General features: G+C 39.9%; 1 protein-coding gene across 3 annotated transcripts in view; it reads right to left on the bottom strand.

Moving 5' to 3' along the window:
• SLC39A9 (solute carrier family 39 member 9) overlaps positions 1 to 19,949 on the bottom strand; it is a 39,918-nt gene continuing 19,969 nt past the window's right edge. For 2 of the 3 annotated variants that reach the window (XM_037127097.2, XM_037127106.2), the window contains exons 2-7: positions 19,819 to 19,927; positions 14,069 to 14,266; positions 11,156 to 11,224; positions 9,323 to 9,408; positions 5,954 to 6,088; positions 1 to 3,978 (exon numbers count right to left, since the gene is read on the bottom strand). In XM_037127097.2, coding sequence (XP_036982992.1) covers positions 3,748 to 3,978; positions 5,954 to 6,088; positions 9,323 to 9,408; positions 11,156 to 11,224; positions 14,069 to 14,266; positions 19,819 to 19,927 — 828 coding nt within the window. In that variant the 3' untranslated portion in view covers positions 1 to 3,747. Of the gene's footprint in view, positions 3,979 to 5,953; positions 6,089 to 9,322; positions 9,409 to 11,155; positions 11,225 to 14,068; positions 14,267 to 14,362; positions 14,502 to 19,818; positions 19,928 to 19,949 lie in introns of those variants that run through there. The other variant, XM_053673270.1, reaches the window with a different exon arrangement.

Raw genomic sequence — 19,949 nt, 5'->3', positions numbered from 1 at the left:
TATGCACTAATAAAAATTTAATATCATAAATCAGAAAACAGCAAAAAAATTTTTTTAACCATTCACAATTAAAGTGGAAAGAGACAAAATTATAAGGCAGACATCCATGGAATGATTCGTGTTTACAAAAGATCCAGAAAATGGGACATTTAAAATCACTGTTCGGGCTACTGAACCAAGGGAACTGCAGCATTATCTCATGAGACTTCCAACTTGCTACAAGATGCTATCAGGAAAAAGATCAAAGCCAATCTCTTTGTGTTAGGCTGAGCATATCTAGAGAATTCCCAATGGTTGTCTTGTCCTTTCCTACAGGTCACAGATTTCCCTCAGGTCTCCTGAGGCAAATCTAGATGTCCCAGGTTCAAAAGGGCCGTGTCATTGGTTTTAACTCTATAGCATCTCCAACAATGTTCCTTGGGTTATACAAACCGTTCTGTATTGAGCAGAAATTTTCTAATGCAAGGAAGGCTCCCCTGTAGGGCACCCACAGAGGGTTCTCGCCTGGCATTGTAGCAGTTTGGATGAATCTGGTCATTCTTGGTCTCCCAGGGGGCCCCAGACCCCATGGGCAAGAACATTCTTTGGGGGCTTGTGCAGTTGACATACAGTTCCCGGGTTCAGTAACTAGCTACCATGTGCTTAAGGGGCTGAATACACTCGATGCTGGTGTGTCCTCCTAGTTTTAATTCTTGAAAAGGAGAAAAACCAGGCAGGGACACTTAGTAGTAGGCTGGTAGAAAACACAATTACATTTTCTCCTTTCTACAAAGAACTGACCACTCAAAATGGTCAACTCTTTCTTTTTGTCTAAAGGTGATTCAAAATAGAGGAACAGGACTGACTCAGCTGATTTAATTAGGGAAATGAAAAGGTGATTTAGGGTCGGGTAGGAAGAGAGAACACGTAGCCTCTGCAGATGGTACCATTTCTAACTCTACACTCCAGTGCAGAACCTTTGCCTTAAAAAAAGAAATCTGGCAATAGCGTGCACAGGAAAGCCACCAGACCTGGGACATCGCTGCACTGGGGAAACAGGGACTGATTAGTAATTCGCTGGAGAACAAGTGAGGAGAATGACTCAGTAGTGTTTTTCAACTTAATTTGCCATTAAAGAGGGTATGGGGAATCAGAAGAATGTGTATCCCCACCAAGGAAAGGGAGTCAAATTGCAATTAAAATTAACTTTGGTCACGAGGAGGAAGGACTATGCTTCTCATCATCAACTGCATCTTTGGTAGCCAATAATTCCATCTGTAATCATGGCAGCCACTTAAGTACCGCAAATGTTTTCAAATGTATGAGAGCATTAAGGCATCCACATCTAAGGAGGCAGTTTTAAACAAGACAAAAATGGAACTGAAACGTGCCAATAAGTGACCATCGTGTGGCCTCTCCTGGGACACTGCCGACCACCAGCAAGTTCTTTCCCCAGGGAAGGGAGGCCTCGGCTGCGCAGCTCGGTCCCTGCTGCCTGAAGATGCATTTGAGCCCTATTAGGTTAGTATGGCTATTTCTGTCTGCTGACCAGGAGAGAAAAGAGTAGCTCCTGAGGCAACAGCTCTAAAATCTGGGAAAGCCCACAGCTTTGGAGAGCTGATAAGCCTTGAAAGGTCTGCCTGTTAATGTGAGGTCGAGAGAGGAAGGCAAATTTAGAAGTTAGATGGTTCAATCCTTGCCAGAGTTCAAGGCCCTAACCAGCAAGATATTCTAGCCAAACTTTTAAGCATGATGGCAAGGCACTGCTGAAAGAGGCTTTGGCCAGCAGAACAAATTTCTCATCATTGCACACAACAATATGATAGAAAGTGCTACTATCCAAATCAGACACTAAAATATGCTATTCATTTAACAAAGTAAAACAGCCAGGGAGAATCAAGGCAACCATGTCATTTTGAAGGACCAGGTGAAACCCCATAACTCTCAGAAGTCAGTGTTGTTATCAGGAAAGTCCCTCGGACTTGCCATACATATTGCGTCTTTCATTGGTTTTAATATTGTATGCAGTGGTTGTCAGCCACTACACAAAACCTACACCCACTCATGCTTTGGTCTACTGCCAGTAGAGGGCTCCCAAGTTCTATTTCCACAGCTGCTGACCAGTGATAACTAAGGAGGAATAAAGAAATCACAAGCATGCTGGCATATGCATCATATAAAACATTTTACAAACTCCTAAATCCACTGCCTTGAAGAAAATAGTCTTGGTTCCCTCTTTATGCCATATGTTTTGAAATGGTACCACAAATCGAAATAAATAATACAACATTATACACTTATCTGATAACATAAGGTTTACAGGGGTATTGGTAAATATGGAAAAATCATCCTAGTTTGTTAATTTAAACACTTTAACTGTCTCAACTGTTTAAGTTACCGGAATATTAGTGATTGTGTCACCTCACCTATGCGGAAGGGCTCTTTTAAGGGCTTACCAAAGCTGCATCTGACACAAAGGTAACTCCCTTGAAGGGACTAAGAACAGACACAATCTTATCTTCGTCACCACAGCTCCAGAAGTGGTTGTCCTGACGGGAACCCGACTCACATAAATATGAACATCGCCCCCAGCAGTAAGCAGCAAATTGGAGGGAGGAGGGAGCGGAGGGAGATGCGAGGAGAAAGGCAAGGAACAGATGCTGAGACAAAGACATGCTTTCAGTGAGCTTTCAATGAACAGGCAGACACTTGCCAGGTGGGACGCATCTTGACTTTCTTCACTGCCGCAGGTGCTTAGGTAACACTGACCTGGCATCTCCCAAGGGACACCATGTACTTTTGCCAGAGACACTGCTGGTCAGCTAAGATAAATACTTAAAAAGAAAAAAAGGACAACATAGGTTTTGGTAACCTTACTTTTACAAAGGCTTTTAAAAAGATGTCAGTAAGTGTCCAAATTCACTTAAAATTAAACACCACTTAATCTCCAAAGACACTTTGGGATCTGACTGTTCTCGAGGGAAAGCCTCGGCCTGAACCCACCAGCGCTTGGCTGCTCATGAGAATGTGCTGGAGGCAGGACTTGAACAGACACGCTCCTAAACACCAGTCACCTCTTCAGCAGCCAGTCCACCTCTGCTGCTCCACTTGGCGGGACGGCAGGCTGTCTTCAAGGAGGCATGAGCAGAAGGTTCAAGTCCTCCAGACATCCCTTTTCAGTCGATACCTCTCCAGTATAAAGTCAGCTTTCAGGGTGTCTTGCCATCATTTTCTTGACTCTCGCCCCAAATTAACTGCAGTTATCTTTAGCGTCTAAGACGGCAGGCATTATGACCTTCTATCAAGGCGTGTGGCACACACAGATGCTAAAGCACCGTCTTACACAGTGAGGACCATGTTAAAAATCAATGGATAAAGTGGCAGAGCCTCTAGACTAAGATTTAGCTTAATTACAGAACACTGTACTGTCTTACTATTTCATTATGAGTATGAAAAGTCCTCCACTTTTCCTTAAAACTGAATTCCATCTTCCCTGAGAATAGGGTTAAGAGAAACATCAAACTCAGAATGCCCAGGGCCCTTTAGAAGACAACACAATGGAATGTCTGTACCCACTCGCAATGTGTTGTTTCTACTCTAAAAGCTTTCCATTAACTCCAGATTGGAATCTCGCCTCCCTCCGGACGCTAGGAATACAGGTGGAGATGGGCGAGGTGACACAAGAGACTGAGAAAGTGAGAGGCTGTCATGTGCTGGCTGTCCTCGCTGGATGGCAAACGGCCACAACTGCGGCTGGAACCTGGACGTTTAATGCTGGTGCCCCACTGACAGGATGAGTGGGATGAGGCAACCCAGAACCAGGGCTGCCACCTCCAGGCGGCTGAGGCCTCTGCCTCCAGCGGGGTCGGGTCTGTGACCGTGCCCCATTCCGCCCACCTCAGGGAGGACGTGTACTGTGGCAACATAAAGAAATGTCCCGGCAGAGAAAAGCATGGCCACTCCAGTGGCATTCACCTCTGAAAGGGCTTCTTTACTGCTCTGTGAATTCAGAAAGAGAAAAAGAAGAAAAATTAAGTCAAGTATAATCCAGGGTCAGGAAGAAGTCCAAACCAAAAACACTCAGTATTCACAACTAGTGCTATCCAGGACACTGGGGACATCTTGAGATCGAAGCAATTGTATGTTATTTATGGGAAGCTTCCAAATAAGCATTTAAGACTACTGGTGATGCCCACACTGCTTCTTCAGACACTCCTCAAGCCTGGTTGACAGGTTTGGTCTGTATAATTCATAAGGTGGAACCAACAGCATTATTCATGCAGATACTGAATTTCACACATTCATGCATTTAGGCTACTGACATTTAACAAATACTGCCTATGCACCAGGCTGTCGACCAGGTGCTGGAGATATGAAGGTAATCAACATGCATACCTGCCCTCACAAAGCTTAGACGTATCTCAGTAAGCTAACTTCAGCTTTTCTACTTAAAAAGTGGACCTAGGAACTAAAATAATTAATTAAAATTTTAATAAAAGATCATGCCATAAATTAACTCCATGCTTCCAGAATTATCCTACATTCCTGTTGAAAGTTCTAAAAACTTACACCGATGAATGAAGTGATAAATAGGGTACTGTTTTTAAAGGAACGATATATTGTTCATTGACTGAAAAAAGATAAGGTGAACGGAAAGGGGTTTCATAGCACCTCATTTGTTAGCAATCCCAATAAACAAACCCTTGGTTAACAGGAACTTACCCATCCTTCAACCATCTCATTTCTCAGATGTTCCCTTTAATACAAGTTTTACTATATCAAATATGAACCAAACAACACTCAGAGGAATCAATGACCTTCAGAAACAGTATGGGGAGAAGTGGTTCTCATGCACAAGCCCTGAGTCAGTTTGGCTCTAAAATTTTCCTCCTACTGCCTGTCAGTTGACATGTAAGTAAAATTGGGAGGGTTGCCGCTAAGAACGACAGCCCTCGTGGACAGATTATAAGGCATGGGAAGGTCCACCGGGGTCTGAGCTGACGAATGACTCATGTCACTTCAGGCACGAAGCTACATTCAGTCCAGTGATAAGAACTGAATATTTATTTATTTATTTATTATTTTAGTATAGTTGGTGTACAAATTATATTAGTTTCAGAGGTAGAATATAGTGATTCAATATTTATATACCTTACAATGTGCTCACCTCACCATGCAAACTTATCACACCAGTCAGTACTGACTTTACAGTGCCCCCACTTTTTTACCCATCCCCCTCCCTCCTTCCCCTCTGACAACCATCAGCCTGAGCTCTGTTTCTGAGTCTGAATATTTAATATTCAGAGATATGAGAGGTGGGAGTAGAAGAACTTGAGTCTTGGCTGAATGCAGACATCTCTGCTCATCCCCCACTCTTCTCAAAGCTGCTGCATGCTTACCACTCAGGCTCCATGTGCCTACTTCAACATTAAATGTGTGTTGTGAGGTATGTATCTAGTGAGTAAAGTTAGCATGTCTGGTTAGGTTTAAGTTATATTACTTTAAAGATAATATTCTGTGCAAATATTTTTGGAACTGATGGGAAAAAAGTTTTTGAATTAAATAAATTAAGGAAATGCTCTAAATTTATAAAGAGGATCAACTTGGAGCCCTGGCTGGCATAGCTCAGTGGATTGAGTGTGGGCCTGCGAACCAGAGTATCGAAGTTCGATTCCCAGTCAGGGTACATGCCTGGGTTGCAGGCCAGTTCCCAGCAGGGGACGCATGAGAGGCAACCATACATTGATGTTTCTCTCCCACTCTTTCTCCTTCCCTTCCCCTCTCTTGAAAAATAAAATATTAAAAAAAAAAAAAGAGGATCAACTTGGAATTAAGACATTTACCTTGTAAAGGTTTTTAACTCTTGTTTGAGGAGGTAATTAAAAACTCAACACAAGAGACCGTACGTAGGTTCTGGCAGATCACAAAAGAACCAGGCCTTTGTCTAGATCAAGTAGGAATGAGCCAGGCTTACCTTACTTAGTCCTAAAAACGTCACCATGGACATAACTGGTGCTGCCAGAGCAAAGACCAGTAAGTGCTTTCTGATTCGATTCCGCTCTAGGCCGGCATGCATTAAGAACGAAACCAGCCCAAAAGCAGCTGGTGCCTGTAAAAGAAAAATTATCCCTTATTACTCCAGAAGTGTGAATTGCTTCTACATTAAGAAGTACCTGCCATTTAACTGAATTTTCATACCAAAAATAACAAGCATAATACCAAGACTGACTCTGCCTTTTAGGAATTAATGTTCCATGATAAGAAAATATCATATTTGTGGGTGTGTTTGTGTGCATATGTGTGTTTCCTGGATAGTAGAAAAAAAGAAATAGTCAAAAAAAAAGTATAAGAAAAAATTTTATAAACAAAAAGTACTAAAAAGTATAGAAATCTATAGAGAATTTAATAGTTTGTGCATGAACATAAAAAATAGAATCCTTTCACTCTGGCCAGCTGGCTCAGTTGGTTGAAGCGTTTTCCCATCCACTGAAAGGTTATGGATGGGTTCAATTCCTGGTCAGAGCACACTCCTAGGATGTTGGTTTGGTCCCCAGTCGGAGCATATATGGGAGGCAACCAACTGATGTTTCTGTCTCTCTCTCAAATCAATAAACAAGACTGGTCAAGGTGGCGGCATAGGCAGACATGGCTCACCTTTTCACACAACCGCATCAAAATTACAACTAAAATATAGAACAACCATCACTCAGAACTATCAGAAATCGAGGTGAAGTCTGAAAACCATGAAATTAAAGAAACCACATCTGTCCAGACTGTTAGGAGGGGTGCAGATGTGGAATGGGCTAGTCCTCACCTACATGTGGTGGACAAAAATTCAGGAGGGATCAGTAAAGAGTGAGATGTCCCAGACCCACACCAGGCCCCCCAGCCCAGTGTTCCAGTGCCAGGAAGATAAGTCCCCACAACTTCTGGCTACAAAAACCAGTGTGGATTGAGTAGGTGGGAGAAACTGCTGGAGCACCAAGCAGTTCCTCTTAAAGAACCCACACATGGACTCACCTACTCAGACTCCTTCCCTCTGAGCTCCAGCACTAGGGTAGCAGCTTGAAAGGCACCAGTGAATATAGGGAAACACTTGAAGTGTCTGGCATCAAGGCAAGCCGAGTCCATTGTCCCTTGTCTAAACCCTCCCTCCACAGAGCCTGCAGGCTAGTGCCAAATCTGAGACTCCATCAACCTGGCTAACACTGACCCACCTCGGAGATCCCTAGAGACTGTCCCACCCTACTATGGGCCCACTAAAGCTGCTTTTCCATATGAATGACTATCTTGGCTCCTGCTTCACAACTTCCTAAATCCTATCCAATAGGCAACAGCTGGCCCCAGTGAACCCCAGGCCTGGCACTAGCAGCAGCCAGCCTAGATTCCCAGCTGGGCTTCACCTGGGAATCTCCAAGCCCAGCAGAGTAGCAGCCATCTCAGATTGCCTTACAACTCAGGCAGGGTGCCCCTGGCAAAACACAGGTGGGGGCTGACCTTGGCCTGCACCACCCAGGAAACCCCAGGGCCAACACACCCAGAGAACAGCTATAGACCACGTCCAAGCACCACCACCCTGCCCCTGAACAGCTGATCCTCCATGGAAGGCAGAGACGGTGGTTACAGCCATCCTTACAGCTGATTGGCTTGGGTAAATCCCTCCCATTGATCTGCCAACTGTAACCAAGGCTTAACTACAAGAAAAGGGTGTACTCAACCCACGTGAAGGGCGCACCTTGAGTACCAGCTTGGGTAATAGGGGGGGCTGTGCCACTGGACCCTACGAGATACCTGCTGCATTATGCCACACTACCAAGACATGGAGTCAAAGATGCTCTATACAGGGATGCTGCCAAATTGAGGAGACAAAGAAACATGACCCAAATGAAAGAACAGATCAAAACTCCAAAAAAAGAGCTAAATGAAATGGAGATAAGCAATCTATCAGATGCACAGTTCAAAACACTGGTTATGAGGATGCTCAAGAAACTTAGTGAGGACCTCAGCAGCATAAAAAAGACCCAGTCAGAAACAAAGGATACACTAATTGATATAAAGAACAATTTACAGGGAAACAGCAGTAGAGTAGATAAAGCTGAGAATCAAATCAATGATCTGGAACATAAGGAAGCAAAAAACAACCACACAGAACAATAAGAAGAACAATGAATCCCCCAAAATTAGGACAGGGTAAGCAGCCTCTGGGACAACTTCAAGAGGTCCAACAGCAACATCACAGGGGTGCCAGAAGGAGAAAAGAAAGAGAAATAAATTGGAAATTTATCTGAAAAAATAATGAAAGAAAACTTCACTCATTTGGTGAAGGAAATAGACATACAAGTCCAAGAAGCACAGAGTCCCAAACATGATGGATGCAAAGAGGCCCACTCCAAGAAACATCATTATTAAAATACCAAAGGTGAAAGATAAAGAGACTCTTAAAAGCAGCAAGAGAAATGCAGATAATTACTTACAAAGGAGTTCCATAAAACTGTCAGCTGATTTCTCAAAAGAAACTTTGCAGGCTAGAAAGGATTGGCAAGAAATATTCAAAGACATGAAAAGCAGGGACCTACAGCCAAGATCGCTCTACCCAGCAAAGCTATCATTTAGAATTGAAGGGCAGATAAAGAGCTTCCCAGACAAGAAAAAACTAAAGGAGTTCATCATCACTAAACCATTATTATATGAAATATTAAAGGAACTTATTTAAGAAGAAGATCAAAAGTATAAATTTAAAAATGGCAAAAAATACAAATCTATCAACAAGCAAATCTAAGAAACAAACTAAGCAAACGAAAAGAACAGAGACAGAATCCTGGATACTGAGAGCATTTTGATGGCTGCCAGATGGGAGGGGATTGTGGTGAATGGGTGAAAAAGTGAGGGGATTAAAAAGTACAAATAGGTTGTTACAGAATAGCCATGTGGATGTAAAGTACAGTATAGGAAATGGAGTAGCCAAAGAACTTATCTGCATGACCCACTGACATGAATAATGATGGGGGGATTGCCTGCGGGAGTGGGTAGTGCTGGGTGAAGAGGGAGCAAAGGAGGAAAAGTCTGGACAACTGTAATAACATAATCAATAAAATATAATCAAATAAAATCAATAAACAAATCTTTGGAGGAAGATGAAAAAAATAACAACCCTTTCAAGTAAAAGTTTAAGAAAATGATAACAAAAAAGCAGCCATGACAGACTTATTCAATTCTCTTAAATGAACAGCAATCATGAAAATAACTAAAAAAAATTCCCATTCCAGAAAAACATTAATGATAGAAGATAAATTTTAATTATGAATATATTCAATATTAAATCTTACACCAAAATTTTGCTTACCTTATGTAGCATTATTGCCACAAACACAATTAACTGAACACTAGTCTGTGAAGTAGAAGCTGCTGCTCCCAATGCAACACCATCAGCTAAATTTGAGAAAAGCAAAACATAAAGTATTATAAATAAAAACAATTATAACAGTGTACTGTTTGACTGTGTGAACTATAGAGACAAGTAGAGCTGGGTCTGACTCTGGGAAGGCTACTTAGCCTTTGTGAACTTTTTTCAGCCTTCTCATCTCTAAAATGGATTCAATGAAGTATGTATTGTTGGGGTTTTCATGAGGGTTAACTGAGATAACATGCAAAGTGCTTAGCACCTGACCCAGAATATTTATTATGTCAGCCATTACTGTTGATGTTATTGGAAAAAGTATGATGCTCAAACAATCAAGTGATAAGCCCTGGCCGGGCAGCTCAGTCGGTTAGAGTGTCATTCCAACACACCTAGGTTGTGGGTTCAGTCCCAAGTCGGGGCACATAGAAGAATCTACCAATGAATACATAAATGAGTGGAAAAACAAATTGATGTTTTTCTCTTTGTCTCTCCCTCCCTTTTTCTAAAATCAATTCCTAAAAAGTCCACTAATAATAAAACTGTAATAACAGGAATATCAAAGAATTTCAAAGGAAGTAGCTCCACATCTTACAATACAAAAACAAAATAAACACACAGGACTCTGCATGGTTGACATATCAGTAAATGTTGTATAAATGGATGAATTTTTGGTTAGAAAAGCATGTGATACTAGAAAGGTCCAGATAATAGTGTGCCACCTTTCAGTCTTTATTTGTCACTGACAGAATCCGACTATGGGACAGGTTTTGGGTTATGATTCTAAGGCATGCCCAGTCAGCAATGCTCAGACTTCTATATTCTACAGGCCCCTTTGCCTAAACCGACACTTGGGGTACGTAGTGGGCAACTGTTCAGTACAGAAGTGCTGAGGCTTTTTTCAAGATGAAATTCTTGGATAAAGATCAGCAAACTTTTAGTAAAGGGCCAGATAGTAAATTTTTGTTTTATTTTATATTTTATTTTATTAAATCCTCACCTGATAATGCATTTATTGATTTTTCCAAGAGAGAGAGAGAGAGGGAGAGGAAGAGAGAGAGAAACATCGATATGAGAGAAACATAGACCAGCTGCCTCCCTTACACACCCTGACAGGGGACTGAATCTGCAGCCTAGGTATGTGCTCTGACTGGGGTCCAACCCACAGAGTTTTGGTGTAAGGGACGGTGTTTCAACTAAATGAGCCACCTGGCCATGGCCAGATGGGAAATATCTTAGGCTTTGTGGGCCATTTGGTCTTTTGCAACTACTCAACTCTGCAATTACTGTACGAAAGCAGCCACAGATAATATGTAAACAAGTAGGCATGGCTTCATTCCAATAAAACTGGTTTTTAAAGTATTTAATTTATTTATTCTTGGAAAGTGGGGAAGGGAAGGAAAAAGAGAGGGAGAGAAACATTGATCGGTTGCCTCTGGCACACACCCTGACTAGGGATCGAACCACAGACCTTTCACTTTGCAGGGTGATATCCAACCAACTGAGCTATAATGGTCATGGCTGTTCCAATACAACTTTATGTATAGCCCCTGAAATTTGAATTTTACGTAATTTTCATTTGCCATGAAATAACTCTTTTTTTCAACCAGTAAAAAATATAAAAACCATTCAGTACCCCAGGGCTCGTGCTTGCACTGGAGGACTTTATTAAGCACCCCTTTCCCTGAAGGCCAGCCCGAAAGTGGTTCCTGCAGATGATCCCGGTGATGGAAACACCAAGTCTCTCGCTGTGCAACAGAAAGGAGAAGGGCTCCCTACCTGCAGCATGGACGACCAGACCCAGTGTGGTGGTGATTTTGGAGTTGCTAGACCTTGCTGCTTCTGGATCTGAAGTAAAAATAAGCAAGGCAGCCATTAAGCAATGAGAAACAGAACTGTTAAGACTACGGACCCAGAGGTAGAAGCATCCTTTGAAAACTCTTAAAGTAGTTATTTTTCTCACTATTATCTTTTTCTTCTGCTTCAAATCCTTAAAAGTTTCCCCCTGACCTGAAGAGGTAGATGGGAGAAAACTCTTCATTCCATGCAGCAACCTCCCACGTGCTGACTGCTACAAGCAGTAAAAACAGGAACTCTTACACACTCACAAAAATGACTCCCTTCTGGAATTTCCCTGCTTTAGATCATTCTCCTGTGTCTTTAGGTAGTTGTTTTTAAAATTTTGTCCAGAATTTAGAGTTATCTGTAGGGAGGTTAATCTGATAGCAACTTACTTGCCCACACTGAAAGCAGAATGAACGCTAAGGCCATTAATTTGGATCATCTAGTCAAGGTACTGTCTGATTTCTTCATTTAGTTACTTCTTTTTCTAACTAATAAGCAAATCAAAATTTACCTCCTAGATTTAATAGTCATTGATGCTTTTTGCCTAAGCCAATTTTTACTATGAAGCTTGCAAAAATGATGATTTTCCAACCCCAGCATTCTCTCTACATTTACCAGTTGGTATTCAATTCTACTGTGAGCAAGTACACTCCCTTTTCCTTCTACTTGCTTTCTCCCTCCCTCCCTGCCACCTCCTACCTTACCTACTCCCACTCCTCAGATGGGCTCGCTGATTCCCATTTTGTCAATGCTTTACACTTATTACTATTCTTAATTATTTTGGTGCTCTAACTTTCTTATTATCTGGCCAGTGGGAGCCCCTTCAAGCTGGTTCATATATCCTGTGAAAAATTTCCAGATTCTTCTTTCTTGCTTTTTTGTTGCTGGGTTTTTGGGGGGGTTTTTTTGGAGCATTAGCGGTTCCAAGTTTATTCTATACCCACTTTGCCCCTGTCCAGAATTAGCCATTTCTCTGACTATGTTCATTGCTAGAGGGGTGTCTTTCCTTCTAGGCCCTCCCTACAGACAGAATTAGGAGATGCAGACATAAACACACACACATATGCCTTTACACATGTAAGTTTCAGAAATCATGAGTCCAATCGCTCCAATTCTGATCTAATCCATCCCTACAGGGGTTCTTTCTTGCCTTCCCCAATTCCGTATGTGTATGTCCCTTCTTCCTCAGGGAGAACACCGTTTCCACCAATAGCAACACATTTACTCATTTGCTTAATCCTATAATATACCTACAACAATTTTATAATGTTTTGCTCACACCATTACAAAAAGCAAACTGTGCAAAAAAAGAGTTCATTGCTTACTTATGCTTTGTCCCTAATTCCACCTGAGCTCTGATTTGCAATATTCTTATTTTAAGTGAAAGTGAACAACTTTTCATATGCTTAAAGATCATTATTATATCTTTTTATGAACTATCTGTTCATGTCTTTTGCCTGCTTTTCTCCAGTTCTCTTTAGGCCAAGGACTGTGAACCTGAGATCCACAGAGGAGAGCACATGTAGAATGCAGGGGTGACTGTGGCCTTAGCCTTGGAAAAAAATACATTTTTATTTTTACTAACCTCTTTTAAATGCTAAAAATTAGCATCTCCTTTCATTACAAATGTAGACAATAAACCGCAAATAATATCTGCACTACCTATACTTTTTTGCCCGAACCCAGATAATTTCATATTATTTTACAATTGTTGTAGATATCTTGACATTATTACTTTCATTCATCACTACTTTAACTTAACGGCTTATAGAACTGCTGCTGCATTGCCTGATTCGCCTTCCTGTCTGCAGATTCTCATGTGACAGAGCCAGGCAACTATCAGGCACCTCTGCACCTAACAGTCATTTAGCTGTCAAACCCTATGTTTTCCAATACATTGTATCTCTAGAACCCTATGTCTATTATAACTCTTTCAAATTGATTTCTATTTTGATGGCTTCAAAGTTGTATCACAGATCAAAATCCTTTTTTATTTAAGACAAACCATATCAAAGATGTTGACCTCACCAAAGATGAATTCAGTGATCTTAAGACAAAAAGTTACTATAACTGGAGTTAAATTTAAAAAGTCTTGGAGAATTCTAGTTGTCCTTGTCCTTAGATAAGTTACTTGAAAAAAGCTTAACTTTCCTTGATAAGCAAGCTACAAATGTGCTTACATATATTTATGTGAAAATATCTTTGTGAATCAGGGTTTTCTACACTAATGATCATGAAAACAAACACCAGAATGACATGGATGCTCAACCTGACACTGAGGTTGACTTGTTAGAGCCTATCTCACATTTTGAAGTTCTTAGTCAAGCTAAGCAACAGTGGCAGCTATCATACAAATACCTTGAAAAATAAAACTTAACTTTGCTTATACTTTAAATGTATTATCTCATTATTTAATGCATTGATAATGAACACATATATTACTAGATCACAAATTTGTATGAGTGCTTTGGTAACTATATTTCAATATAATTGGTTTTCTCTGTTTCCTATGCACTATGTTTTACATGTTTAAAAACATTACTCAAAAAAATGTCCATAGGCTTTATACTACCTAAGAGTCCCATGGCACAAAGAGTCAAGACTTCTGCCCCAGACTCTTAAGTAAACTTGACAGTTTTAAGATAACCAGGGTAGTATTCAATAAACACTCTGTGTCACATGTCACAACTTACTAGCTCCCACAACTGAATAAAATGTTCACAGGAACTTGAAGACAACAGTTTTAACCCTAAATCAGGCCTGTGCCACACATTAAAATATTCAATCCTTCGTGATTTTCTAAACTGCAAATTGACTGCACGCCCAGAAAGCTTTGGAATCACTTACCATCAGTAGAATGCACATGGGAGCTGCCAATCTGGTCCACCAGCAACATGAAAACAAAGCCCAGTACGAGGGAAACACCAATGTAGGCATGCAGCTGTGTGTGGTCATGGCTGTGCTCGTGTTCATGGGCAACTGGTACTTCTGCTGCTTTGTCTGATGCAATCACATTCTGTGTTTCACTCCCTTGGTGGTGTTTCCCTAGAGCAGAATGAACCATAAAGAGAAAAAATGTTTTCCTCTTCAAACATTTTCATGTAGAAGCTTCCATTCTTTGGTGTTTCAAGTTCTACTTACTTCACTGCAAAATCATCCATTTCCTATATTGTAATTCAACTATGCATAAACTCCTTCAAGTGAAAGTTTATGATGAAAAAATTCCCACATGTCTTCCGCTTTTGGCATGCAGACCTTTTAATTGCCTATTCTCTCAAAACCTAGGAAATGGAAGCAAATCACCAAGCAAGCAAGCAAGCAAGCAAACAATTGTAATCCCAAGGAATATTATCCCCAAATCCTCACTTTTGGCTAAGAAATTCATGCCCATCTCATCAGAGACCACAGTAAATTTTGCTCTGATGAAAACAAGTGAATGAAGAGAAGTAACAAGAGTAATCACAATCGAATTCATCTAGTTTTATACCTAGATTGATATTAAAACTGCAGGTAAAGAGCAAATTGAATATATAACACTTTTAGCTTTAAAAAATATCAGGGGAAAATCACTAACTAAAAACCAAAAGGGGAGAGCAGGTTAAGAGAGGTACAGCCTGCAGTCTAAATTCAGTTCTAGAATTATCATGACTATTGGGGGATTCTGAATTATAGTAAATAACACCTTGCCAAGAAATACTACTAGTTTATATTCACACATGTGACACTCAAAACATAAATGCTTCAAGGCCAGAATCCTCATAAAATGTTTTTAAAAGTTTAAATGTGAAGCAAAATGACAGAGAAAAGGCATAAGCTGGTAAGTATATGTCTCTTGCAGAAACAAGTGGGAAATCAATACTGAATCATTCCACATAACAGTAGTCTCAATGATTATCTACAAATACATCACATTTATATTTAGGTCTTTGACACAAAAGCCTGCTTTCCTAAACATGTCCTGAGGAATTATGGGGGTTTCAACTTTTAGCTCCACAGTTAACAAGTACTGCAGTACTCAATAAACTGTTTTTAAAATCTGTTTCTATAGAAAGACAGTTTTCTCACATGAATGCTGATAACTAATTCCAGTGGTTTTAGAGCTATAATTACAAAACATGTGAGAGATGCCCTTTTACATTAATTAGTATTTAATAGTGCTTATTAAAGTATCAGAGCACTTAGTTAACATGGTATACTGAGCTCTGAAAAAGATATCTGTTAATTATCATAATTACAAGGTCTATGGAAGAACTAAGCCATAGGCTGTTGTAACAAGTAAACAAACTCCTTTATTTAAATTTAGAGAAAAGTTGGTTTGATCTACAAAGAAAGAAAGAGAGGGAAAAGGTGAGGGGAGAAAAAGATAAAGTAGTAGAAACTATAACAACTGTAATTAAACTCATCAGTATGAAGAGAGGTGTGGAAAATCTGGAGACAGCTTAGTTTAAATAAGCTAGTATCACGGTTAAGCTACCTAAAAATATTTACTTTTTATAAAGAATGATGGGGACTTCCAGTGCTGGTCAAATGGACTAAATCCACTATAGTCTCAATCAAAGACCAAAACTCTGTTAAAAAAACATCTACAATAACTATCTGAAGACTATAAAAAACTGAACATCAAGAAGAGAGGGCAGCAAAAGCTTCAAAAGGACCAAAGGACCAGGAAAAGGGGCTGCTGAGAAGTACCGGTGTGCAAGGAAGTTCCCACTCCCCTTTTTCCTTTCCCCCTTTCTTCTTCCCCAGCCGAACTTGAACGCAGCACCAGTGGCAGAATGCATGGCGGTAATGCAGGCATTAAAACCCCAAGAAAAATCCCATCTTTCTGGCCACAGTAACTAGGAAGATGCTCTCAATCATCTGAAAAGTATGGAGGAAAACTGAGTCATTCTGTTCACTTCACTCCAAAAGCAGCCCAGGCTACACACAACTATGCAATGACAACACAGGCAGCTAAAACTCCTAGAGAAACTTCTTCCGGGTCCCCTGGGAGCCAGAGAGCACGAGAGAAATACTGGAAAGAGCTGGGGGTGGTGTCCCCCTAACCCTGTATATAAATGACACAAGTTCAAGACTCATCCCTGAAATCTGCAGGGACATGACATACCCAAAGCAGCACTGCAAAGGCTTTGAAAATTGAACTAAAATTGGAAATATCACCCAAAAAGGCAACGCTGAACTGGCAGTCTGAACCCAACCAGGGTAACTGCCTGCTGAAATGAAAGAAATAAACATTCTTTAGAGGATTTTGAAAAGACCCAGAATCTCAAATTCTTATATTTAAAATGTCCAGAATACAATCCAAAATTACTTGACATACAAAGAAAAAGGAAAATATAACCAATTACCAAGGGAAAAGATAACCAACTCAACCCCAATACAACTCAGACACTAGAATACGCACAAGACTTAAAACTATGCTCTCTGACCTAAGCACACTTCAAATGAATGGGTGTTGTCAGCAGAGAAACAAAGTATAAAGAGGAACCAAGTAGAAATTTTAGGATTTATCTGAAACAGTAAATTCACTGAATGGCCCAGCAGCAGAAAGAAGAAAACAGGAGAAGATCAGTCAGCTTAGCCACCAGGGTGGAGTTGAACAGGACTAACAGGGATCACATGGCTCCCAAAGTCCAAAATATTTACCATCTGACTCTTCACTGAGACAGCCTGTCAACCCCTAGACTAAACACGTCAATAAGAAGACAGAGATTGTCAAATAAATCATAAATCATAAAAAACATGATCCAACTGTATGCTATTTACAAGAAATTCACTTGAAATATAATGAATGACATAGATTAACAGTGAAAGGATGAAAGAAGATATACTATGTAAACACTGATCAAAAGAAAGCTGGAGTGACTATATTAATATCATATAAAGTAGACTTGAGAACAATGTCAATTCATCAATAAGACATAGCAATCCTAAATGTCTAGGCACCTAGCCAAAGAGGTTCAATATGCCTAAAGCAAAAACTAATAGAAATGAAAGAAGAAACAGACAAATCCACAATCGACCCTGGAGACTTCAATACTCTTATCTAGGAGTAATTAATAGAACAATTAATTAATAGAATTAGAAAATCAGCAAGGATATAGAAAACCAATATTACCAAACAACTTGACCTAATTGAAATTTATAGAACACTCTACCAAATAACAGCAGAATACATGCTCTTTCCAGTGTTCATGTAACATTCAACACAACAAACCATATTCTGGACCATTAAAAAAAGCATTTACAAATTTGTAACTATTCAAATCATACTAAATATGTTCTCTGACCATAAATAATTAAAAAATTGTTTAAGATTTTATTTATTTATTTTTAGACAGAGGGAAAGGGAGGGAAAATAGAGGGACAGAAACATCAATGTGTGGTTGCCTTCCATGCACCCCACACTGGGGACCTGACCTGCAGCCCAGGAGTGTCTCCTGACTGGGAATCAAACTGGTGACCCTTTGGTTCACAGGCCAGCATTCAATCCACTGAGCCACATCAGCCAGGGCCATAAATAATAAAATTAAACTAGAAATCAGTACTGAAAGAATCTGGGAAAAGGACCGAAAATTAAATAACACTTCCAAATAAGATATAAGCCAAAGAAGAATTTGGAAGGGAAACTGAAAACATGTTGAACTGAATAAAGATAATACTGTAACATATCAAAATTCCTGGGATGCAACTAAAGCAGTGGTTGGAGGAAAATTTATAGCATTAACTGTACTAGAAAAGAAGAGCAAGATCTCAAGTCAATATGCTTCTACCTAAATATATTTGAAAAAGAAGAGAAATAAAGCCTAAGGCAAGCAAAAAAGAATTATAAAAAGCAGAAATCAATAAAATAGAAAGCAGAAAAATCAACAAAAAAACAATGAAATCAAATGTAGTTCTTAAAAAAAAAAGACTGAAAACCCTTTAGCCAGAACAACCAAATTAAAATGAGAGAAGATAAATTATCAGCATCAGGAATAAAAGAAAAGAAATTACTATAAACATCAAAATGATAATAAGAGATTACTATGAACAACTTTATGCCCATAAATTCTTTACCTCAGAAGAAATGAATCAACTCCTTGAAAGACATAGCTTCCAAAGCACACTCGAGAAGAAACAGAGAACATGAATAGTCTTATATCTATTAAAGAAATGGAACTCAAAGCCAAAAACCTTCCACCATAGAAAGGCCCAGATGATTTCACTGGTAAACTACAGCAAACATTTAAGGAAGAAATACATTTTATTTAATTATTTTAATTGTTCAAGTACAGTTTTCTGCCTTTCACCTCATCCCAGCCCACGCCCTAATGCTCCCCACCTCCCTCCCATTTCCACCCCCCCTTGTTAGTGTCCATGTGTCCTTTATACTTGTTCCTGCAGAAGAAATATTTTTTATTATTTCATTTATTTATTTTTAGAGAGAGGGGAAGGGAAGGAGAAAGAGTGGGAGAGAAACATCAATGTGTGGTTGCCTCTCACGTGTCCCCCACTGGGAACTGGCCTGCAACCCAGGCATGTGCCCTGACTGGGAATCGAACCGTGATCTCATGATTCACAGGCCCGCGCTCAATCCACTGAGCCACACCAGCCAGGGCAGAAGAAATATATTTTTTTAATATTTTGTTTATTTATCTTTAGAGGGGAAGGGAAGGAGAGAGGGAGAGAAAATAATTATTTGCTTTGGGTATGAGCACACCAGCCAGGGCAGAAGAAATATTTTTGATTTTATATAATCTCTTCCAGAATATAGAAGAGGAGAGAACACTTCTTAATCCTAAGAAACCAGTATTATTCTGATAACAAAAACCATATAAAAACCTGGTAAGAAAGAAAAACCATAGGCCAATATTCCTCATGAACATAGACACAAAAATCCTCAACAAAATATTAGCAAACTGAATCCAGCAATACATAAAAAGGATAATACATAACAGCCAAGGGTGAGGTGAGGAGTTAGTGAGTTAGTTTGGCATTTGAAAATCACTCCATTTCACCACATTAACAGACTTTAAAAAAGCATTTGACAACATCCATTTAAGATTAAAAAAAAAAAAAAAACTGTTAGCAAAGTAAAAATAGAAAAAAGTTTCCTTAACCTGAAAAGGGATCTATAAAAAACTTACACCTGCCCTGGCTGGTGTGGCTCAGTGGACTGAGCACTGGCTTCGAACCAAAGGGTTGCCAGTTCAATCCCCAGTCAGATCACATGTCTGGGTTGCAGTCCAGGTCCCCAGTAGGGGGTGCGCTAGAGGCAACCACACACTGATGTTTCACTCTTCCTCTTTCTCCCTCCCTACCCCCCTCTTTCTCCCTTACCCTCTCTCTAAAAATAAATAAATAAAATATTTCTAAAAAAAAGAAAGGTCAGTCATATTCTGAAATACTTAAATTAATACATTATTGCAAATAAATCTTAAGTGGTACTCATAAATCTGGATATTGAATGTCCAAGATTTGAAAAGATATATTTTAAGAACTCTTCTCAGGGAAGACTCCATGGCAAACTTGAACTGAGTTCAGAAAAAAAAATTCCATGAAGCTCCTTTCAACCCTCCATGTCAATGACCCGTCTCAAGGAAGGCCTCTCTCACCCTCAAGGATATCCTCATAAAGTGCGTGTACTCCTTCAGGCACGATGACTGCCAGTGCAGTTCCGCAGAGGAGGCCAGCACCCAAAACAGTCACCAGCTTTAGTCGCTCCTGGAAAGAAAATACAAGAAAC

This window comes from Artibeus jamaicensis, unplaced genomic scaffold (genome assembly GCF_021234435.1).
Source record: "Artibeus jamaicensis isolate MK-2021 breed Jamaican fruit bat unplaced genomic scaffold, CSHL_Jam_final contig_851, whole genome shotgun sequence".
In the NCBI taxonomy this organism is placed as follows: Eukaryota; Metazoa; Chordata; class Mammalia; order Chiroptera; family Phyllostomidae; genus Artibeus; species Artibeus jamaicensis.
Note: the sequence above shows the minus strand (reverse complement) of the source record. Positions and strands in the feature narration are given on the sequence as shown.